The 26,025-nt window shown below is 40.1% G+C and overlaps 1 protein-coding gene across 1 annotated transcript in view; it reads right to left on the bottom strand.

The window, feature by feature from the left end:
* The window catches only part of LOC131976749 (neuroendocrine convertase 2-like), a 199,894-nt gene that overhangs the window by 155,362 nt on the left and 18,507 nt on the right, over positions 1-26,025 (bottom strand). Inside the window, exons 3-5 of the mRNA XM_059339903.1 lie at positions 19,274-19,366; positions 7,958-8,039; positions 3,229-3,332 (exon numbers count right to left, since the gene is read on the bottom strand). Coding sequence (XP_059195886.1) covers positions 3,229-3,332; positions 7,958-8,039; positions 19,274-19,366 — 279 coding nt within the window. The remainder of the gene's footprint in view (positions 1-3,228; positions 3,333-7,957; positions 8,040-19,273; positions 19,367-26,025) is intronic.

The following is a 26,025-nucleotide window of genomic DNA, read 5'->3' as shown; positions in this document are numbered from 1 at the left end:
GTTAGAAAAGCCAACTCTATACCATTTTTGTTTTTTCAAATTTACCAGAAATATTGGTCCACACTTATAGTCCACTGCTGGTAATGTAGGAAAGTCTCATATACAGAACACATGTCTGTTTGTGTGTTTTTGGGGGTAGCGTCTAGGGAGCAGTGCTGCTTTGTAGTGTGTGAGAATAAAGCAGATGAATGGAGGCATCCAGCAAGCTGACGTCCACCAGAGCACGAGGAGCCGCCCTGGGGAATACACACACACACACACACACACACACACACACACACACACACACACACACACACACACACACACACACACACACACACACACACACACACACACACACACACACACACACACACACACACACACACACACACACACACACACACACACACACACAGGGGTTCACAGCAAAAAACAGACGCACACCTTTCTGAACTTGGATATAAGCCCACAGTGAGGCATCTTGAACGCTGACTCACTTCACACACGCACACACACTTACCGTCATGAAGTGAAATCCAACCACACGAGTTTCACACATGCACTGAATCATAATTTGAAGCACTGGAGCACAACCAATCTCTGGAGCATATAAACATATATGTGCTAACACACGTAGACACACATGCTCAAACGAACAGAAATACATGTATAAAGAGTTGTGAAAAAGTTCATGCAACACAAGAGCACAAAATAAACACACACACACACACACACACACACACACACTACGCAGAACACACATACAAACAGAGCCACAACAAAACAATGTTTCATTCTTCTTTGCCTTTATCTCAGCTGCCCCTCAGCTATAGCATACAAACACACACTTTTTCTAACACACACAGACACACAGACACACATACCATCCACAGCAAGCACGTCCAGAATGCTGTATAGATTTTAGCAGCTTGGAACAAGCTCCTCTGGAGGAGCTGGACTCAGCCTAAACAAGGATACAATGGAGTCCACTTGCTCTGTGTGTGAGTGTGTGAGTGTGTGTGTGTGTGTGTGTGTGCATCTTTGCTAAAAGCTGGTGTGTACACACCACACTAGCATACACACACACATACACATGTCTGGTCCTGGCAGGCTACCAACCCTGAGCAGATTACTGACCCTCAATCAATATCCACGTCCACCAGAGGCTGATTAAACACAACAGAACGAGAGCAGGAGAGGAGATCGAGAGAGAAGGAGAAACAGAGAAACAGAGAGAGGGAGGGAGGGAGAGGTGCACTCAACTTCAGAAATGCTTTACGTTTTTCTTGATTATTGAGTTAATGATGACTATGCTCTATTAATCAAGTCATATAGTTAGAGTTAGCTATATTGCATAACCTGTTTGGGGTCTTTTGAAAATCGTCATGAATCATATTGTGTTGCAGAAATATTGTCAATTTAGTTAAAAATGATTTGACAACACTCATATAGAATAGCTGTGTCAGATTTTTCTTTCACTTTAGCTTCTTACACCCCCCAACGTTCCTCCTACCTTCCTCCATCTATGTCTCTACCACTCTCCGCCCCCATCCTAACTCTCACCCCACCATCTTGCCCCGAGAGCTGAGGTGTCAATCAATCTGTTGCCGGTTGCCGTGGTGAATCTCTAACCCCGCCTCTCCTCCTCCTGGCTCTGTCAGATTACACCCTCGCATGTCGGTTAAGAATATTCGCCACGTGTGTCGATTGGCTGAGCCTTGCCACCTTGCTATGTGAGTGTGTTTGGATGCCTGGTGATACCATACAAGAAATCCATTATATATATATATATATATATATACACATATACAGGTTATATACAATTTTGCTGTAGACTATAAAATAGCAATGTAAGAATTACTGAGGTTTATGAAGCTCTTGTGTGAACCAGACGCAGTGGTCAAATAATGTAACATATTTCAAGGAATGAAAAATAATATTATTAAATATTCTATAAGCTGTCTGATTTACATGCTCCAAATAGGCAAGAAAGAGCAGCTGCAGGTTCGGCCAACTATTGTAAACGGAGAGGAGATGATCATTAAGCACTCTCAATAGTAAGGCTTCAATATTTTGTCCAGGAGACGACCCTAAGTACCAAAAGCTGGAATAAAATTCACGCTGAAATACATGCATGAAGACATATCTTAAACAACCACTTTGATTAGCATAATGTTTGTTGATTAAGAATTATGACTAATATATTTACTGGGCGGGAAATTTTAAATTTGGAAAATAAACTTGTAAATTCTCTCCACTGGACAAATAATGAGACGGGGCCACCGTTTCTAAATCTAAATCTTAAAGACTGGCTCTTTTATACTATTATTTATTGTTATATATTGGTTAACATAATATGAACAGATATGGATAGATCAGCCATAAGCTAAAATCTGCCAATATACCATCTGGTGGGATTATTGGTCTAGTTCTATTTCTTGTGTTACAGGAAAAAGGGTTTGTTTTGGTAATGGTATCAATATCCAGGTATCGACACTGGGACACTGGTCGAACATTTTCAAATGATACCCTGTCTTACTCATTAATTAGCTGAATTCAAACTGATTTTTGTTCAAACTGTTTTATCATAACAACCTTCAGGATAAACCCACTGTTTACATCCGCAAAATGATTAATTATCTCTTGTTCAAAGAGAAAGAGATAGAAAGATATTACTGAGACAGTTCGTAGAAATTGCATAGTGAGGACAAGAAAAAGAAAGGCAATTGAGTGTGAGGCGAAGAACTTATATGCAATATGGATATCACAAATCCTAAAAATGAAAAAAAGCAGTAAATACAGCGGCTGAAAAGTCTGGATTGGAGCGGATATTTTGCGATTGTACTTTTCTGTAAAAAGAACTGTCAAACATACTGGTTTCTGCTGCTGTTATTCTGTACAAACACATATTGGTCAAACCATGTGAACAAACAATCTGCTGAAGTGATGAGCTTGTCTCGTTGCCGCACAGTTTGTGTGTCAGTGTTGCTCCGAGGCTCATCAATCCCCGACATCTGTCTCAGTTCAACATGGACAACCCCCTTCACCTCCTCTCTCTCTTTCTCCATAATCTGCCTACCTCACTCTATCTACAGTCTCTCTCTCCAGTCACACATGAAAGCCTGCCTGACTTATGCCTGTCAGAGGAACATCCTTCACCATGAGGACATGAGCTGAGAGGAGAGAGAGGAGGCTTCCAGATAAGACCAATGAACACACACAAACACACACAATTACACCCACCAGTTCCCACTGCATGGGCCAGAGCGGGTCATTGAAGGTGAGGCACTGGTCACTCTTATTCTCCTCAGGCTGCCTGTCAGTTGCAAACTCTCTCCTCTGGGAACCTGCAAGCACAAAGACACATCATGTGTGAATATATGTGCATGTATGTGTGTAGTTTTTTTACCCTTCTTGTTTTGAACTCTGACTTCAGGAAGTCCCTGGTCTCCAACCAATGGTGAAAGGCCTCCCAGATTCCCCTTCTCTCCAGTGAGGTGGAATACTGCTGGAAGATTACCATATCATTACCATATCATTAGCATCTCATTACTGTGGCACAGCTTGGCTCGCTGTCTGTCGATGTGCTATCAGCTCATCAAGGCCTGAACCTTTCTCACCATACACTCCATGCACTCACTGCCGCTCTCTCTCACTTTCTTCACCCCTGCACAACACTCCAGCTCACTGCCATTCTCCCTCGCTCTCACACGATGGATATGAATCAGTTTGTCACGTAATATAATACTAGCTGTTAATGCGAAGCACCACTTCTTAATAGACTAATAAAATATCGCACACAAACATGTTTGAATGTATTTCCAGAATTAACATTAATTAGAGGTGTTATGGTACATGTATTGATCCTGAACCATTTGCTTTGGTAAGCAGCTTTCTGTGGATCAGTTCCCCCTTTGAGCAAAGTAATTACTGACACATTAGCCTACTACACATTAATTAGGTCTAGGTCTTAGCATATGTACAACATAAATACTGAAATTAATCCCCGGATGTATAACTCATATTCAGAGTACTCTCAGTATGGCCAATGCAAATGAGTAACGTGTGTAGGAGCAGTCTCCAATCTCATTTAGATCCTCTCTTTAGGAGCACTATGATTTGCAATAAGGTACAGTGCCATGGGACGTATGGCAGTGCAGTACCCTCGTATCCATTCAGATCCACTCACTTATTAGATATATATTCACACACAATCCTAAAACACTACCCAACCCAAATTAGCCAGAGTACAATTTGGACAAAGCCACCAATTAAAACTAATAAGTCAATATTTAGGGAAATGTTTATTTTCCTTCTTATTGAGATTAAGATGACAAAATCCATACCTGTCTCAAGTCTGCACACCATCTTTGAAGGTAAAGCCATGGGATGATAAGCTTAGCTTAGCATAGCATTAAGACTGGAAACATGGGGAAAAGGCTAGCGTGGCTCTGTCCAAAGGTAGCAAAATCTGCATAAAGCACCAACCCTAAAGCCAATTTACATGTTGCATATAGTTTTAAACTAGGGGTGCACCGATCGATCGGCGCCGATTTACTTAATTTTGCGGGATAGGTGATTGGCCGATTCCTTTACGTCAAACCGATCTTATCTAGCAATCTCATCTACCTAGATAATAACCCCACACCGGCGAAGCAGTGCTCCCAACTTTGTTGCTAGATTCAGCAACTTTTCAGACCCCCTCTTAGCAACCACTTTTCAAGAAAGCGACTGAAGACAAATCCAGCTACTGCTTCTTACTCTTCTTAACGAGTCGCTAACGAGCCAGAGGCCGGCTCCTTAAGAAGATCAGTTAGCTACAGTTAGCTCTGTAGCAGTACAGTGTGTATGTGCTGCTGCTGCAGGACGTGTTCACTTAGCGATCTTTGTTTGTTTACAACAAGCACAAGACACTCTGTGCACAGTTAGCAATGCTGGTTAAATCACGATCACTATGTTTATGATCAACGTAGACGCATAATTAGCCATGCTGCTGACGTTGTGCACAGTTAACGACGGCGAAACCCAAACGTCACCTCCAGAGTCTCTAAATCCCTCTGGGGGAACTAATTTGTCCCGCCCATAGACTGCCGTGGAAAACCCTCTCAGTTTGTTTCTTCTTCTACAGTTTGGCATCTAGCCGCCACACTGTATCATCAAATGTTACGCTGCCCCCGTGTGGAAGGCACCAGTAATACAACTTTTTTTTCTTCCAGATATGATGAACTATTCGATTTTTTATGATTTAATGACTATTCGAAAATCGATGCCCTCCCTAGTTGTCTGTATGTTGTACAGAACAAAAACCACTTTATTTATGGTTGCAGTTCTTTTGTTAGTTTGTCCTGTAAATTGTTGCTATTTATTTTAAGTTCCATATTTTATTAATTACCTCAGACATTGTGATTTCCTTTATTTGTTAAAGAAAAATACTGCAGTGTTATTGTTTTTCAATAGAATAAGATTCAAACATTGAAGGTGTATGCTGTGAGTTATAAAAAAATCGGTATCGGCCAAAATTGGAATCGGCAGGTCAGGCTTTTTAAAAATCGGTGATCGGCCAGAAAATTGCAATCGGTGCACCGCTACTTTAAACCAATAAGATAATGTGCTAATTGATATAATAATCAACATGGTGGCATTGTTTATTTATCTTTTTAAGAATGAGTGAAGATTATGACAAATGAGTCACCATTCCATGTTAACATTTAGTTTTTCCTTATGTATGGAAATTGTACTTAACTGTACAGTTTGTGTACAATTACACCCATAGTACTAATACTGGTCTTACTAAGTGTATATTGACTTTTAATAGAGTTTAGCGCCCTATAATGAGGCTTTTCCACACTGCCAAGAAACTGGGTTTGGCATGAAAATGGCCACATTGGAGATATTTAATACTGGCACACAATATTGAACATTGGCAGCTTCAGTCTAAAAATACTAGTAAGAAGCATTAGACTTTAAAAGTTCAAATCGGTCAAAACATACAAGTGCACCCTCTCTTTTTCTCTCTCTCTCCTGTAAGTGAATACACATTCAGCTGCACTGTTCATCCACCACGTTCTTCTCATCTTTTTCTCACTAACTCTCCTTTATATCATCTATCAGAGCAGAGGCTGAGTGACACTGCGAGGATGGTAACACACGATGAGGAAGAGAGAGCAAGCAGAGAGAGAGAGAAAGAGCGAGACAGCACCGCAGCAGGACGTGAGCCAGTACATTCGACACACACACACACACACACACACACACTAGAAAAGATGACCACACTGCTACTTAAAAAGGACTAACTGAACTTATGAAATAATGTAGTATTTAAACATTAATTCAGGACAGCTGCTAAAGGAATATAAACTAGCCTTACATATAAACTGTAACTGGCCATTTCTTTATAAACATTTTATTGGATGGTTAAGAATTTGTATTTGGTCAGTTAGGGGGAGAAGGACAATACACAGAAGGTACAGTTCGGTGGAAAAAAAACATTTAATTTAATTTATTTTTAACAGACAGCAGATGTCAAAGACAGACAAAATCCTCCTGCTGGGGACTGAAGTAGCATTTTGTCCAATGGAAACTTTGGTAAATTACATTCATCATAAAAATATGGAACATTTCAAACACTGAACATTCCCAAAGGGCAACATGTCAAAATAGACTATAAAACTGAAAAGCATCTCTTGTGCTGTGAAATTGAAAATATAAAATAAATTAAATAATAAGTAAAACTTGTGCATTAGATGAAGTGTTATATGCCAATGGAAATGCCAATTCCTTCAGTGATTATTTTCTCTTGCGCTTTTAAATGCTACTAAGGAGCTGGGCTCCTGTTTCATTTTTCCTCCTCCTGGTGATCAGCCCATGATGGTGATGCCATCGAATATGCATTAGCATGTTTGATTTATTTTCATTCACATCACCTAAAATTGTGGAGGAACGCCAAAACACCTGCCTTATCTTATACAGAACTTTCTCCCTCTGTTGTTGTTGTTGTAGCTGAACCTGCACACTGGTCGTCGGCTGAGACTAAGACCAATGTCGATACTGATTTTAGATGGAAAAAAATAATAGATAACTTATATGGTGGCTGACTTATAAATTTATTGAGCTGGAATGAAAATAGAACTTTTTTATGTGGATTTTATTACCCACTAAATGTACCCAGAGAGATACTTTTATAAAACTTTATTAAATCCTTTTTAACATTGTTGAACATTATTATACATTATAACAAAAATTAATAACATTGACAGCCGATTCTATGAATTATAACTGACAAAAGAAAAAAACAAATAGGAATAATACTAAAATTGCTAAAAAAATTAAAAAAAAAAGAGCAAAACAAACATCATTACTGTTCAGTGTTGCTGACAATAAAAAAAAATAAAAATAAAGAAATTAATAACTAACACCATTTCTAAATCACGCAAAGCAACATTTTCTACATTATACATTGTGTAAAATAAAAAATGTCATCACTGTATGTATTGGACAGCATATATACTGATACTGATATGTCTTTGATAGGCCAATATCGAATGATAATATCTTTCAACCGATATATCTGTCAGACTCTACATTTGACTATTTTTGTTTTACTTCCATACAAACAACTGGAGGTGCTGACCAATCAGCGTCCTGTGAGAGCTACTGGCAGGTGCGGGCTTGGTTTAGACATTTGTGAAGACAGGGAGAAATGAATTCATTGAAAGAAGACCAATGAACAGCACTGAAGACTTTTGCTCTTCTCCTGAGAGGTTTCAGCAGACAGTGTGTGACAGTGATAGACAGCTGGTTCATCCAATCACCTGCCAGGTATATTTTGAAAGTATCTGCCCTTTTCCAAACAGTTTCCAATAACGGCTTCTCAGATGGTTTTGTGCAACAAACCATCTGGCAGTGTCAGGCTACAAATACCTAGCTCTGTAAAAAAAAAAAAAAAGTTACTGAAAAGTTACTCAAAACTTACTGTGAGTGGTACTGTGGTCCAGTCCTGTCACAGGAAACCGTTTGTCCCTATAGTAACTGAGCTGCCTCTGCACCCATTGAACCTGGAAATCACAACACACAATAATGCATTATTTTGTGGAAAATATGAGTAACGTTGACTTTTGTCATTCGCTATAATATTTAGCTATTAGTGTGTTTTCAATATTCAAAGTTGGAAACTTTCCATGGGAATAAACTGGAGTTCATGGGAATAAACCGGGAATTTTCAAAATTGATGGTTGGCCCTTAAACAGGGAACTTAAATATAGTTGGGGAAAATATATTTTAGCATAAACTTGACTAAAACAACCGGATTTCACCAGATCCGTTTTTCAATTAAATAACTGATTGTTCAATAAAATAATTAAAACTTGATAAAGTTCTACTTACAAATAAATCTGCTAAAATTTTTAATTATATTATTTTGAATGGATGTCTGCTGTGCTAACAAAATGTGTATATTTGTTCTTGGATATGATACAGCTTGTTTAAATTACCCCCAATTCCCAGTTAACTCCCATAAATGCCATGAAAAGTTTCTGATTTGAAATATTTACAAAATTCCCCAGCATACCTTCCCATGGAAAGTGTCTGGGAAATTTACGGGACATTTTACAACCTTTGTAACCCTAGTTGGATTTGATTCCCTTTGGTAAGTTTAGTGTCCACACCTCGGCTCAATCAATAGATGCTTATGTACTACAGCTCTAGCAAGTTTCAGCCATTTCTCAAGTCTGATTTTGGCTTTGCATGGCTTTCTGTCGTGAATTTATGAGGATAACAGCAAAACAGTGAGTAGCAAGCAGCAAATTAAATATTTTGTTATAGTCCATTTCATTCTACTTTAAAAGAGAGGGAGAATCCATAGCACGGGGAGAGTTGGGTATCTTTATGAAGGAGAGTAAAAGGTTTCCTCTTCATTAGTTCAAAGAGTACTCGCTCGCGCTCTCCTTTGCAGTCCCATTGTCCTGGGTTAAAAGCAACGAAAACACCCCCGCCTCACCTACACCTCTGTCCTCTACAGCACGCACACACATGCACACACACACACACACACACAAAATTTCTTTCATAGGCCGCTGCTTGCCGCTTTGATCTGATAAGAGGCTGGTCCTTGTGAAGGTGGGCGCACTAAATCAAACAACAGATCACAGACACACTCGCACACACACAAACACACACATATCAGTGTCAGGCCACTATTGTCCTCTTACACTTAAATCAGAGTGGAAGAGGTTGAAAATAAATACTATTGAGAGGCGGCTGCAGTCTTTTATGTCCTAAAAGCCTGCTTGCTTTATTCCCCCTTCATGTTCTTCAATTAGACTCAATTAACAAGAGCTGGTCTAAACTACCCAAGGAAGACAAGTGGAGGGTAAGGGGGGCTGTTAGAGCTAACAACGCTACATGTGGAATATTACACACAGGAGATCTCTGTGACAGGAGGTGGATGCCAGTTCTGTAATCAAATTGGTGTTTATATAAGGCTGATCATATCGATTTAAGATTATGTAAAAAAAAAAAAAAAAAAAAAATGAGAGCAAAATAATATTTGGATTGGTATATATATGTTTTATGTGATGCCTAATTAACCAGGATCTTTTTTTCTACACGGTGTTTATATATGCTGCATAACAGGCCACAACAGGTCATTTCATACAGTGAATGTAATGTAATGTAATGCTACTATGTGGACTAACACCATACATGAATACAATTGGGCAAATTGAATCCACAAGAGTCTCAGCTTTCAAGGCATACCCAATTTATGCAATTTTAAGACTGTTTAGGGACCCCAGTATGCAGAAATATTCAAATAGAATGGGTGAAAAAAATACATTTGTACTGCATGAGAAAAAACTACATGTTTTCTGCCCCAAATAGGGATTAGTATAAAGTGGATATTTCTGCAAAGGGGAGACTCAAAGAACCCATTTTCATTCAGATATCTTGAGGACAGAGATCAAGGGACCCCTTTGAAATGGCCATGTCATATTTTCCCTCTAGTTTCACATCTTCTGTGTAGCTTAAAATTCATCCTGCGACAGACTCTCAAAGAAAAAAATTTGACCGAGCCTCTAGGCCGCATTACAGTATGCTATGGGGTTAAATGGTGCATGTTTTAAAATTGATTCAACTATGTAATTAATTATATACTGTAGCATTCCACGCAGACAGTGCATTCCAGACTCTCAAATGGTCTACAGGTTTGTAGTCTGTAGTGCTTCCTTATCATTTTGTCCACCAATAGGCATCATAGGCATAGCTATTAAGCTTCACATGATACTGTACACTGAAAACACACCTTCTATATGATTCTAATTTATGTATAACAAAAAAATACATACACAAACACACACACACACACACACACACACACACACACAGATAACATGGATGTGGCTATGTGTGTGTGTGTGTGCGGCCAAACTACCTTGTAAAACCCCTCCAGCCCCTCCTCCAGAGGAGCAGCCAGGACACAGTGATCAATACACATGATAGGGAGCTAATCGCTCTCTGTCAAACCAGGCCCTGCCAGCTACTAATGGCACACACTCACTGGGGAATGTGTGTGTGTGTGTGTGTGTGTGTGTGTGTGTGTGTGTGTGTGTGTGTGTGTAGGCGTGGGCCTTAATGGCAGATTGAGACTCTTTAGGGAGTGTTGCTCAAGGTTAGACTCAGGGGACGAGGGGCAATTGACCACACTGTCTGTGACACTGACCTCTCCGCTGTCAGCACATTCATCATCCAGCTGTGACATATAGGCAGCACAGACACACTCACACACACACACACACACACACAGATAAAAAAAGTACAGATAAAACCACACAGTACACACAATGCACTGAAAAATGACATCACCAAACAGAAAAGCACATTTTACAAACACAAGTTATTTCACTGGCTGTCCAACACATGTTGCAGCACATGTAAACCGATTCACCTTCAGCATCAAATGCAAAAGAAGCTGACATTCCTCCCTTCAAAATAAAGCCTGGTTAAATAGAAAGAAAGACTAACGAAGAGACCAAAATAAGGTTTAAGATCAGTGAAAAAAAGGCAGGCAGGACTTAAACAATAAAATCTTATTTGGAAAAAATGTCTTCCAGCAGTGAGGAGGAAAAGAGCACTTGCATGATTGAATGGCTGAGGTAGAACTGACAGAGGAATATTGTGAATGTGTGGAGGAGGAGAAGAAAGACACTAAGGTGGAGGGAGTAAAAGCCATACAGAATATACTGTGTGTGTGTGTGTGTGTGTGTGTGTGTGTGTGTGTGTGTGTGTGTGTGTGTGTGTGTGTGTGTGTGTGTGTGTAGTTCTATAGGATAGAATTGAATGATTAAGGAAGGTGAGGAAACGCAGAAAGCGTGTGTGTGTGTGTGTGTGTGTGTGTGCATAATACTCCCATGTCTCTATATGAATGAGTGGATGCGGTGGATGGCAGGCAGCTGCAGCAGTGTGATACGAGCTGAGCTGCACAGATATCAGCGCTGACATTTTGGGCTCCGCTACCCACCCATGGCCCCCTGGGAAACTGATGGCGATGGCAGCGGCAGTGGCCACATGCCCCCCCTCAACCCCGCCCCACCCCCTCCCTCCGCCTGTCAATCACAACGCTGTGCCTCCTGAGGCCGTGTCGGCCCCGGCCTGGCCCAGGCTGGACCCATGATGCCACGCAGCAGTGAACACAACCACATGACCCACCAGCACCCAGACCCTGATGCACCGCTGATCCCTATCTGGACCTCAACCCCCCACCACTACCACCACCTCCACCCATCTACTCTCTGCCTCTTCATTCAATCTCATCTCTAGCTGCCAGGCTGATAGCTCGACCACAAAAAAGAAAAAAAGACAGAGGAGAGGGGTTTTGTGTGTGTTACCGCCGACTAGTAGATGAACAGGGAAACCAACACAGAGGTACGTTAAAAAAAAAATGTGTGAGCTCTTCGAGCAGCAAGAGTAAGGGGAGAGAAATTGCTTACATTGAAAGAGAGGAGAAAGATAAGACAGAGATACACTTTGGCCCCTCCTCTAGCCTTCTTTTAGGGCACCTCTTGGCCTCGTCTCCCTCCTCAGCCTCACCCTCCCTCCTCCTTCCCTCCCCACCCACCCCCGGGCCCTCTGGTGTGTTGCTCACTCCATTGTGTCAGCCTTCAGAAGTGCTCAGTTTGAGTGGCAGGCCGTCACAGATCAGTTCCCTGCTAAAGCGGCCCGGCAGGCCGGGGTGACGGGCCAGGAAGGGATCTAAGTGGGGTTTATCAGCGCTTCTTAACGCCTCTCCGGCTCCCTGACACAAAAGAGAGGGGGTATTAAACATCTAAAGCAAACCAAAAAGCGTGAAAGCTCCTTATAGGGCCGCGGGATTGCGGATGTGACTGGAGTCTTTAAAAAAAAATAGCAAAAAAAAAAAAGAAAATAAGGAGAGAGAAAAAACACACAAATGCATCAGCAGTGAGGAAGCACTGAGGGAAAATTCAAATGTATTTTCTACCCTGTGTGGATAGAAGAGTGGGTGAAGGAGAGAGAGAGAGAGAGAGAGAGAGAGAGAGAGAGAGAGAGACAGAGAGAGACGGACGGAGGGAGAGAGAGAGCCCATCTGTAAAACTAGCTTATTTAATAATGCTTTCTAGCTCACCACCTGTTTTGTTTGCACGGCTGAATTTAACAGTCTTATATATGAAACGTATGAATTACATTTAAAACTGAACATTAAAAGTAAGTACATTCAAAGTACAACAAAGTGCATTCAAAGTATAACCACAATCTAGGCTAGTCAATGTCAATTTCAAGACAATAAACCTTCAGTGAATAATTTTAGTCTCAGAGGGGTTGAATCTCCTTCTCTGTAACAAACATTGAAACACACACAAAGCCTAACACCAAGCAGTGAACAAACAGTGCTTTATCGTCCATTTTACTCTAAATTAGGCCATCATTTACTAAATGAACATGAAGCTGTATTGAAGAAGACTTGAAACTAGTGATTGAGACCATAAACTCATTAGGAAAATGTTTACTGAGGTAATAAATCAAGCGACTAATAGGGTCTTTTTCTTATTGACTTTCATGCAGTCGGACTTCTTCTTGCAATTGATGGAGTCACCCCCTGCTGGCCATTCAAAAGAATGCAGGTTCTGAGTTAGCTCCACTTTTTAGAGGTTCCTGTTAAAAGCAGTATGATCACATTCAAATTAGTGATGATTGTTTGTGAGATAATTGGATGATGCAAAAAGTCTTCTTAAGGTTTTTAAAGCTAAATTTGTAATTACTGGCCATATGCTTCCAAAGAAATAGGGGGCTGTTTTTCACCTTGTGGAAGAGTACATGAGTGCAATATCCTTCTCCTTTTATGGTTAAATTCTATTCTATTCAATAGAATAAACACACTAATAGCTAAATTTTCTTCAGTTTCAGGCTCCTGGTACTGTACATGTCGGTTAACTGTCATGTCATAATAGGGCATGTGTAAAAAGAAAGGCCATAGTAAACGGTATTAGTAACACCTTTGCTTATAAAAGCCCTATTATGAAATATCAAAGCTTACCTGTTTCTGTGTAACCATTGTACAAGATTTACTCAAAAACATAAAACCCATAATTCCCACATGAAGAGAAATGGCTGCTCTCAGCACCTGCCTTGTAGGAGGACATGGTGTTCATTATAGGCTCCAGTCTTATGGCTACATGTCAGTCCACCCTACTCTCCTCAGGAAAAATAAAACAGAACATCTTTATGTCACACTTACAACCTGGGCTATCCTGATTGGCTGATGAGGTACATGCAAGTTTTATCTATAAACATAAAAGGTGGGGGACTAAAGCTGTGTCTAAAATCCTCCCTTTGTTCACTCATTCACTATATAAGAGCTAGTGAGCAGTAAGGTGGTATTTTTAGACCCTTATGAGGATGATTCATTGTCATGATGCTTTCAATGCATTCTGGGAAAAGAAAGCAGTGAATATTCAATAGACACCAACTGTTTGGTGGGAGAGACTGATGTTTACTGGCCAAAAGATACTATCTGCTTACTGATGTATGTAAACACTGATTGGCTACAGGAGGTAATCACTCAGTTGGTTGATCTGTTGATGTTCTTCAGTAGGAAGAAACAGCTTCCCCTTACATAACTTTGTTGAATCGTTCAGAGCATGTACATCATGACAACTTCACAACAGTTCTGCTGCACATGTCGGGAGATATGCTATGCAAGTTACCAGAGGATTCCACTTAATGTCAAACCAGAGAACTCAGAAAAGTTCTGCAATAAACATAGCAACTCTGAAGGAGGTCTCTATATTATTCATTCTAAAATCATGGCAGAATGAACAACATTGTAGACTTCCACCATTGTTGTCACTGGTGACATATCTATACTGACGCCTGACAATGCCACATCCCTACTGCCTCTAAATTGCACCTACCAATCATGTGCATATTGTATCTTTCAGATGTGCATCATGACTTTTTGAAAACATGCAAAACTAGTGCTCTGAGCATAGACTGTATATTAAAAAAAAGGGATGTGGGAAGTACGAGTATGGGTGTACCTTAAAAAATAAACTCCTTTTAGTGTCTTTTAGTATAACCAAACACAACATTTTTCAATGAACAAAATGTTCAAGTTAACTTTCATTATTTTTTTAAAAATGGGAACATTATTTACACAATTAACATCATATTGTCTTGAAGAAGACATGAATCTAGTGATTGAGACCATAATGTTGCCACAATATTTTTTTCTGAGGTAATAAATCAAGTCAGAAGGCTTCTCATTTTGTATTGAGATAGATAGGACCGGACGTCTTTTGCCATTGGCGAACCCTGTTAGAATTTTGAAAAATTAAGGTAAGCTTAAGGCACTTCCGGGTTTGCTTCACTGCCCTGACCAGGAGGTTGCCACCTGGCTCCAAACAGACTATGGGATGCGATCAGCAGCCATCATGAGAACACAAAGTTAGAAGCAAGTATATTTCAAGCCTATGAGCTAAGAGCCTTGTTGTTGCTAGAGCGGCAGTAACATTAAGTCGCCGCATCCACACAGCTGCAGTTAGACTAACTAGACAGGCATCAAAACAAAGAAAAAAAGTCAGAGGACCAGGACATACTCTGCACTGTGGTTTTCTGTATGTGTGTATGAAGTGTGTAGTACAACAGCAGGGACCAGTGAGTGTATGTCAGGAGCTGGCAGGGGGTAAGTATCTGAAACATTTTGTAAAAGGTCAGTGTAGAGTTCAGTCAGGGACATGGCTGCGTGTTTGAGAAGGAAACTGCAAGAGGTACGATAGTTAGGAGAGTTAGGAGGAGGGTCAATGAGGGGAGGTGGAGCCTGAAGTAAACAACGTACAGACAGAAAGTAAGAGAGATACACTAGCATGTTATTATCTCCCGTCAGACTGCAGCCATATGTGTGTATGTGTGAACTGTCTGCTGTCTGGTCTTTGAGGATGGGTTCTTGTATGCATGTCTTGTGATCGTGTTTGAGTGCTTTGTGCCTTTTTAGTCTGAACGTATGTGAGCTGGGTGAATGTGTATGTGGCGTGTTGTGGCCTTATCTGTGTGTTGTCTCTGAGCCCTCACATATTTGTGTGGAGCTGTTTTTCCACAGCAATGCTAATTGTGTCATTAGCAGGGCAATTAATACAACAGCTGATTGTTGCTTTGCTGACAGAGGGCTGCATCGACCGGGATTACATGGTGGTTACCTCCTCCTCTGAGAAACCACCATGGACCTTCATTCTGTGTGTGTGTGTGTGTGTGTGTGTGTGTGTGTGTGTGTGTGTGTGTGTTGTAAATTATAGGCTGTTATAGTACAGCTCTCCACATGTGAGCCTCAGAGCCTTGTTCCTATGGACTGCTTTAACTCCAGCAGATTGCACTGATTTATTAAGTGTGTTTATTATTCCTCTGTTATAGAAGACAATCATTTTCATGCGTCCACTGAGCTCTTTTCTTTTGAAGAAGTAGAAGAAAAATTTAACAATAATTAGATTGTCTGTCTAAAAACTTTTTTTTCACAATATATGACGCAGAAAGCATCGCTTGCCCTGACTTTTTTAGATTAGCCAGAAATTGTCTGACAGTGAACAGTAATGATGTTTATTTAGCTATTGTATGTATATATGTATGTTATTCCATTTTATGTTTTATCTCCTCCATTATCATTTATTGAATTGGCTGATAGTGTAATACTATAATAATGTTCATGTAATGCTTAACAATGTTAAATATTTAATAAAGTTTTATGTTTGCAAAGGGACCCAGTGAGCTACTTTCTCAGAGTGGTGAAAAATCAGTGCACAATCCCCATAAAAAAGGTCTATTTTCATTTCAGCTCAAAAACGTATTATTTCTGCCACCATATCAGTTAAGGATGAGTACTCCCCCAAATCAGTTTTGGAAAAAACAGTTGAAAAAACAACTGAAGAAAACAAGTAACTAAGTAGACCTTGAGTGGAAATTGATTTTTCAAAGTATGGGGGACAAGCTCGCAAAGCAGAAGTCACTCGTCTTTTTTATTTTGTTTTCTTTAGCAGGCAGGTGTCATTACACAGCCATAAACAGTGCATACCAGCTTGGACAGAGCAAGTAAAGTACTTAAAGTAAAGTTTGTGTGTCATGCTGTTGCTGGGATAAACATTCTGTGAAGCTGCTTTGGTCTACAGTCAGGACAACAGGGAATTATTATTTGAATATTTATTTATTTCAACAAACATGTATGTCCCCCTTGTGGCCCCTGGTTTTATATTCTGAGCATTAAAGTTACTCTTTATCAACACACCCGTTGTATAATAACATGCCTGCTAAATAGTTAGTTAACCGATGTTACAATTATGGCTACACAATTAATCAAAATGTAATCAAAATCACAGTGTGGTCTAGTGCAATACCCAAATGCCAGGAGCAGTATTTGTTAAAAGCAAAATATGTGTCAAAATAACATTATGAATTAGGTATTCTGCTGCGGTCAAGATGCCCCAGCTAATAAATCATATTCTACACACACAAATACAAAAATATTTTAAAATGATGTGAGGATCTGATTTTTTTTCAAGAGAAAATAATAATTTCCTTCAATATTAATGATAATATATTATCATATCACAATTGCAAGATCAGTCAAAAATAATCACAATTAGTTATTTTTTCCCCAAATTGTAAAGCCCTAGTTATAATAACAAATTTTAGTTTTATTGAGGTATATCACTGTATTATTGTAAAATAAGTGGTGGATGAGAAATCATTTGAGAAATATTTTTTCATTCAACAGCACATCAGCTTCAGGAAAGACAATGTTTGACCTTCTCTTCAGAGCATGTAACTTGGAGATCCATTCTCTTGTGGTGAGATTTAGAAAGTGATTTGGATGGCAGATTAAATAAAAGCATGTTGAGTTGTTTGAGTTGTAGATAACAGAACGTCAAAATCAGAGGCAGGAATGGTTTCTGACCTTTCATTCTGGCTGCATATGATGCAACCTGAACATCTCTACTGATGTTCCAAAGACATGAGTTCAACACTTTTACTATATTTAAAACTTTAGAGATCCATGAAAAAACCATAGTACCACGGATATATAATGCATGCATGGAAATATCATCTTATAATGCTTTTGCTGCACAAAATTTCACCAGTAACTGAGCCGTTTAGAACAAATGAAATTCCTTCACCTAACACCTTATGTGTGATGCCTGGATTGTAATTTTATCATGTTACTCTATCTAGTGTCACTGTTTTTACTTCAGAAGGCAGTTTAAGACACATTAAACTAATATTAACTCTCTAACACACCTGCCCTGCAATGCAAAGTGCTCTTGCAGAGTGAAAGCACTGAGCACACAGCAGCTCTGTATAGACAGAGGCCTGGTCAGAGGTGGGTGGATGGAGTATAGCTCAGGCTTTGGCAGCAAGCCAGCTACTGTGGCCAACACACAGTAATTGTGTTCGGCAACATACAACCAACCATCTTCCATATACCTTTTACAATATTGACGGTTTTTGCAAGCACATTCAATTAGTCAGATCATTTAAAGGACAAATGCATTATTTTAACAAATGCAAATGTTTTTCTATTGGCTTCAAGTTAGTGATAGAGATTTGTTTTTTTCTGTCTCAATGCTAAAAATGATTAGTGCACATAAAAGAACATAGCCAACCAACAGATTTCAATGCAAGGCATTTATGGATGCAACAGTGCCTGGTAAGGAGATGCAATGGCTAAGTATGCAATTGTTCATTATCCCAAAACATTATTTGTGCAATCCATTAAATTTAAGTCTCATTACGAAATGTGGGACATTTTGTGGGTGCAAATTCATTTTCACCTAAAGTTACGATGGTAGAAAAGTAATTAAAGTTACAGTTTAATGAAATCATGAACCATCCATGGAGTCACTGGAGATTGTGCATAAATTACTTCAATTAATCACACGCACACTGATTCAGATGATAACTCTGAATCAGAAAGTTGGGAATCGTCTCTCTCTTCTACTCTCTACTGTCCATTTCCCTCTTGCTCTTGCTTGCGTGTTTTGGAGCATGCATGTGCGTCTTGATGTGTGTATAAATGCACTGTTGCTTTTTGTTTGTGTGTGTCATTGAAGGGGCAATGTGTTGGGGAAGGGCCAGAGGTCTGGTGCACCCCGGAGAATGGACAGGGCCAAAGCTGCATCTCCGACCCCTTCTCCCCGTCCCTCCTCCCTCGCCCTGTGCTGTCATGGGATGTCTCCGTGGGTGACGGTTTCCCCGGCAACGAAAGCCCTGTGAGGAGGCTGCATTGTGCGCTCCGAGGGTGATGCAGAACGGCTTGTTGAAGGTGGCGAGGGAGGAGGAGGGGAGAAGGGGGGGGGGGGCACAAAGTGATATCGGATGGAACAGGCAAACAAGCTACACAAGCAAACAACTTTCAGCCATTACTCACCACATGGCTCTGCTTTTTTTTTTTCCATCCTTCTCGCTAATCAACACTAGACCCTGATTAAAACGGCAACGCCAGCCAAATGAACTTCCATTTGCATATACATGCTGTGTAAAATCAGAACCAATGCCAGAGTGTGAATTCACCTTGACGTGGCCGTGTTAAATGTATCAAACAGTCACGTCTAAGTAGCTGAACGCTCTGATTTGCTGTAGTTACAAATCCATTTCCCGCTGTGTTACACAGACAGTGCGAGTCAGGCCAAAAAAAACAACCTCAGAGCGCCTTCTTTTGGGAACCTGCAGCTTGATCCCCTCTCTAGATCCTAACGTGTATTTTGCTGTGCCTATTTAATGGAAAAGTTAAAATACTTACCCCTACTGCGGTCAAAAGTCTGTTCTCCAAGGTGGCTCTGTCAGGGCGCCCCCTGCTGTCTCTAAGGGTGTACAGAGCCTCCAGGCTGCCAACCTGTCAGGGTAAAAACAAATACTGTGGTCAGGATATGAAAAGTCCACACTTTCAGGACATAAAGGGTTACAGAACTCAATATTTGCTTGGTTGAGTGCTTTTTATTTGAGAATTTGTTAAAACATTGTGCCCTGCAAATATGCTAAGAATGCAAAAGATGCACGGACAATCATACAAGTGTTTTCATCATTACAGTGAGACCAGTGTGAGGGTCAAAACACATAACGTATTCAGCCTTAATCACCCATATGACCCTTTGCACAACATGATATCAGCGTATCCCCTCCGGCCATCTGTCTTGTGTGGGTTTTTCCTGCAAGAGGTGGGCCGAAATCAAATAGCACACAGTTTATCTAACCTTATCCTGGGCTTTTCATTTCCAAGCCTTATAAACTCAAATCGTATTGACCGCCTGGGAGAGTTAGAACTAACTAAGTGAAATCTACTCGGCGGCAATTGTGTGCAAGGCGCACATCGTGTGTGTGTGTGTGTGTGTGTGTGTGTGTGTGTGTGTGTGCATGGCTTGCTGATTCTATCTCCCTTCACATTCATTCTCTCTATTCTCTGTCCCTGAGGTGCATCAGGGCTGAGACTGCAGAGTAAATTGTCCCAAATTGAGTTCCTTCTTGCCGGCAGATACAGGCCACATCCCGACCGTTTAGAGCGAGACAGAGAGAGAGAAAGAGAGAGAGAGAGAAAACAATCACAGCACACATCACTCGCTTGAAAATTTTCTCTCTAATTTCTCTCTTTGCCTTTCTTTTCTACCCACCCTCCCTGTCTCTCCCTCTTTTTCTCTCCTCTGCTGATTTCCCTGCTGCCTCTCTTTCTTCTCACGGCACATTGTTCCTCTGCTTCTACCGCTTTATATCACTCTCTGCGTGTCTTCCCTTGTCTTTGTCTGCTGAGATAGGTATACATCAGTCTTTCCTTGCTCAGCTTGGATTTTTCCTTCCTTTGATGATTTGCTGCCCTCCTGCTTGTTCCCCTTCCATCTTTTTTCTATCCTTTCTCCCTCAATCCCTGCTCTCCCTCACCCCCACCAACACTATTTCTCTTTCTTACCCGTGTCCTTTTCTCACCCCCATTTCTATCCCTCCTTTGCTCTCTCATCCAACCCTCCATGGCTGGCTGTACCCGGTGACATAGTACCCATCAGCGCAGACCTCCTGGGTGGAGGAGTCTCGCTCTGACAATAATCACACAGTAAGTTTATAACGCTGGCAGCCCAGCTGAGCTGAGCTGAACTGAGCACACGCGACTCCCCTGACACTGGCACACTCCATTTAACTCAGCGGGGAAGCTGCAGGCTGGCTGGGGCAGGGATGAAGCCCGAGACAGGGATGGGGATGCTATTGGGTTTTTGGGATGGGGGGGTGGGGTACTGCGGGCTGGTGATGGAGCAGTGACTGGAGACAGATATGGAAATGGGATGAAAAAGGATGGCTAGAGCTAAAACTGGTGCTGCAGGGGATGAAGAGGGAAGGTTTTGGACTTTTGGGTTTGGGCAGAAAGTGTTTTTAAGAAGATGCTCATGTCACCGTCTCTGCATGGAATGATAACTCCTCTCTACTTTCACTGCTTGCTCTCTGAAAATCCCTTCTATCTCTTCTCTTAGCTTTTAGGGTGTTTATTTTTTGTGTTGGCAGCAGGGTCATAGAAACTTCTCTTTGACTGGAGCATTAAGGTTTCAAGCACTGGTGGACTCAGAGGGAGGGCAAGGAGGCGACCACCCCGTTTGGTGCCCCTATGTTCAAAACAACACAGCAAAAATGGCCTCTTGGATGCCCCTGGGGCAGATAAAACATGATAAATTGCATCTAGGGCGCCATTCCAGTAGAGACGTGATAGAGTGCCTTTCAGTATGCCATATAGGCTGATACATGCTTGAAAACTTTCTGCCGCCACATGCAGCTAGTGTCCATTTTTTTTAGCCCTGGTTTCAAGCCTTTATAATACCAAGATACCCTTTGCAATCCCTACCAGCCCCACAGATGCTGTAACTAACCTTGACCTTTGATCTCTCAAGGAAAAAACACAAGGCATTAGGAAAAAGAAAGGCCCACTCTTGATATTTGAATGCTTGGTTTAGGTTTAAGCACTCGTATTTGCTGAAATGCCTTTATAAAAATAGAGATCTCCTCAAAGTAAACTTACCTAAACTGTAAAAAGTTCATAACTGAAGATTGTGGCAGGGCAGGGATAGGACTTTGAATAGACAGACATACTCAAGAATATGGATGCACTAATCCAGATTTTAGCAATACCAATTTCAATACCTCAAATCAAATCTGCCAGTAGTGAACAGAGTAGTGATCAGGTTCTAAGGCTCTCTTTTCCCCCCAATTCTGAAATGTCATGGAACTAATTATAATACATTTTCATTAAATCTCTAATGAAATGGCTTTGGCAATAAAAACAGAGTTTGCATTCTTATGTCACTTATTCTTACACTAACAACAACTGAAAGTGTAGAGACAAAATTGGATTACATTGACAAAGATTGTAATGTGTGAATATGTCACATCATGGCCAATATCCAATCAGCCTAATAAATCTGTATTGGCCATGATACCATGCATCCTACTGAAGACACAATGAGACATTAAGATTATAGATATGGATGTTTTTCAGCCAATGCGATAACCGGTAACTACCTGCTTCTCTAGCTAATACTGGCGGTAATTTAAGGGGTTTTTTTCAAAAAGAAGTTCATAAGGTGTTTCTTGCACACCATGAAGGGGTATGAAAAGGCTAAGATGTAGTGAGCAAAGATGAATATATCATATTTCATAGCTCTGACCTACCCAAATCTAAGTGACATCACTATTGTTAACACAACAAAATCAAACAACAGTTCTGACTCTTCAAATGTTCATTAATGTTTTTCTAGTAAAGAACATCAAAATACTTCACAGACATACTTTGGCTTTTAAAGGGCAATTAGCCAAATAATTGAAATGAAATGCTTTGACATCATCTGCAAATCAGTCATGTATTAAATACTAAAATAAAGGCTTTTATTGAACTAAAAAGCCTATGGCTGCTTAGTCTGCAGAAAATCACAACAGCAAAAGTGCAAATAGTAGAATGAAGAAATGGAAAAAGTTGGGGGACAGTTATGTTAGGTCAATAAGGCAGTTTGGGTTTGTATTATTGGGTTTATTCATTATAATTTCACTATCATACATAATAATATGAATTGCCCATTTTTGGCCCAATATATATTGTGCATTTTCAAAAAATGTAGATCTAAAGACTAGAAGGTCTCTTTAACCGAAATTATGATTAGTATATTTCTTATTGACCTTCAATGAGATTTAGCATAGATAGTTTTGGTGCTATTTCTCCAGGTTTTGAGAGATCTGTCTCAACAATGTCTGCCTCCCTATTAACACAATGGATGTAGAGAGAATTTCATTTGCAATGGACACAGCAGTGAAAAAAATACATTTTACTCAACAGCATAATTTCTCTCCAGAAAGAGTGTCTGTGTTACTCTTGGAAACCAACAGAATATTGGCACTGTGCTCTGTGGCGCTCTCCATGGTTCTGATCCTGCGGCTGTGAGTGAAGATGGAGCTATGCTGAGTGGTCTCTCTCTCCTGTCAACATACCTGTGGGACGGCTGCCACCAGTAGGAAGTCCTCGCCATATCATTGACTATGCATGCTTGTTGTTTTCAGCACCACAGATTGACAAATGTTGACTTAAAGTAGTAAGTTCCACAGTGAAGTTCTGAACCCCACCAGTCAGGTTCAGGTATGGTTATTTTATTATTTAATAAGAAAAGCCTTCCTTTTTTTCTCTGTTTCATGTGTTTCAAGTAGCTTGGCAAGCTAATGGACCATAATGAATTACAGCAAAAACATAAATTGGGATCTAAGGATGTCTTTGTGTCTGAAATTTGTCAGTACCAGTCAAGCCTTTTATTAAAGGACCAGTTTAGGTCAATGCACAGTTCTAGTAAATCGCCTTGCTAGCTGTAGAGTTTTTGTTCAGCCAAGATAATAAAGCTCTTTAAGTGATGATAAATGTAGGGCTGGGTGATATGGACCAAAAGTCATATCCTGATATATTTAGGCTGAATATCGATATACTATATATCTATATATAGTATAACGATATTCAAATATGACATGTCACAAGTAGTTTTATTGAAACCATTTATAGTACCTTTTCCTTTAAATCAAAGCTCCATAAAGTGCACTTTTAAATAAAAGAATATCTTAAATGAAAAGCCTATGAAATAAAATAGGCCAATATTTCTGAAATAAATATATTTATATGAGAAAAGAATAACAAACATTACAAAATAACAAAATTTGACAAACCCTAGGAAGGGCATCATTTATATATAACTAAATATTTTCTTTTTAGCTACATCAATATATGCGATATGGTCTAATTCCATATCACATTTAAAAATATATCGATACATTTTTTATATCGATATATCGCCCAGCCCTAGGTAAATGTATGGCAATTATATAGCAATTTTATCCAAAGCTCTCATTAACCATTACCACTAACACACTCATGTACCAATGGCAATTGGTAACCATGCAAGCCACAGGGCGGGGACAGGATGAGCTACCAACACTGCAATTAATTAACAAACTGCTCAATCTGCTGAGTCAGAACTGCATCTTTTATCCCCTGCCTTTGACTGCCCTTTAGCCTTCAGACTATTTCATCTGTAGAAAGTTTTTCTAGGAAGATAGTATAAGTCTGTATTCCCTTTTTTTGTAAAAGACAGATTGCTGCTTAATCGTTTAATTGCACAATTTTAATTAATTCAGTCCCACTGTACTAGAGTGGCAGCAAAAGTGTAGAGGCACACATCTCAAAACGTAGATAAATAAAATCCAAACTATTTGGCTAGATATCACTAAAGCTTAGTGACACAATCTGTTTTTTATTTGTGTCAACCAACCCTATAAAACTGTGAAAGCAGTCAGTGGCCCATAAAACAGAGAAACACATCCTGCTAAATGTGTCACTTTGACAACTTGACATTATTGACACTGGATGTGCATAACCTACACACATGTACACACAGTCAAACTACAGCTGTACATGAAAATTAGTGAGCAATTTCAATCCAAAACAAACACACGCACACACACACCGTCACAAACATACACACACATCCTTGTGCCCTGCCAGAGCAGGTTCACAGCAAAACAATATGAGGCCAATCATGGGACCATTGGTATGGCTCTCCCTCTGCTAATGAAGGCACTTTGAAAAGGTAATCTAATTCACCAGCAGCAATTAAGGCTGGGAGCGCCTTGTCACTATCAATTATCCGCTCCTTCACTCATGTTCTCCAGTGTGGACGCTGAGCCTGCCTGACACACAGCACTGTCGGACAAATCAACCCCATCAGCCAGCCAGTCGCTGAGAACACTAATCATGAGAGTTTTCAAACACACACACTGACGCACTCAGACACACGGACAGATACTGTATGCTTGATTCATTGCCCGATATAACTAAGTAAGCTTGATGTGAACTGGGATGTCCTAGCTGGATGCAGTCAGAGGTAGATCATTACGTAATAGATCCATAAACAGTAAAGATACTGGATCCAACAGAGTGCTACTGTAGGTGGCCTGACTGATAACTGTTAACATCTATCAAATATTAGTTATTGATCAAAACCAAGTAGAAACCTCCAGGCCCGAAAAGTGAAGCAAACACAAAGTGCCTGCATTCTTTCCAATGTACTGTTGCAAAAACATAGCTCAGATTGTCAATATGAAAATGGCCCTGCTTCTAACTTTTATTACCTCAATAAACATTATCCTCATGTGTTTATGGTTTCAGTCACTTCTTTCAAGTCTTCTTCAATACAGCATGTTGTTTTATTTAGTAAATTATGGTTCCATTTTGAGTAAAATAGGCAGAGCAGGATATGCTTTAGGATTGGGCTTTCACAGTGTGTTTTCAGTTCAAAGTTAACTGGTGGCTTAAAAATGCCATCCAGTGTTCAGTTAGACTAAAACAAACTGTAAGGAGTTGATTCTTAATTTTGAATAATGGATGCCCTTTGCTAAGCAAGTGCACCGGCTAATGTTTGCTTTAGTTGATAATTAAGCGTTCTTCTGGCTCCGAATCTGTTCTGCACATGCGCTGGTTGCAAAAACAACATGGCAACGGCCAAAATGCCGAATTCAAAGGCCTCAAGACTAGAGTCTATGGAATCTTGTTTGAAACCCATGCTATTGTGAAGTGTTTTGTGTGGTTTGGATCACCTAAAACCTGTCTGAGAATATTAAGGCCCTGACTGACACAAAATCTTGCCAAAATCATCCTTGCACAGCTAGGTCATAGATATTGAAAATGATCATGCAGCCCTGGTGCCAACTGTAGACTAAGATCACCTGGAATTGAAGCATGCATTTGTCATCTAGATTTGGTTCATGATGTATTCATGAATAATGGCAGATTATGTCAAATAAGACGGAATAAGGCAACTTGTTACAGGAAATTGTTATAATAAAAAAATGTTGAGGTCAGGGACATCATATGTTGCATTAAACATGATAGAGATTGAATGAAATGTTTTGCAAAACGGGCTGATCTATGCAATAACATGCAAAAAAAAAAAGAGCTTGATAAAAATCCACATGGGGCTTTCCACACCAAATACT

Source organism: Centropristis striata, chromosome 8 (assembly GCF_030273125.1).
Source record: "Centropristis striata isolate RG_2023a ecotype Rhode Island chromosome 8, C.striata_1.0, whole genome shotgun sequence".
Lineage (NCBI taxonomy): Eukaryota > Metazoa > Chordata > Actinopteri > Perciformes > Serranidae > Centropristis > Centropristis striata.
The sequence above is the reverse complement of the archived record's forward strand: the minus strand, read 5'-3'. Positions and strand labels throughout refer to the sequence as shown.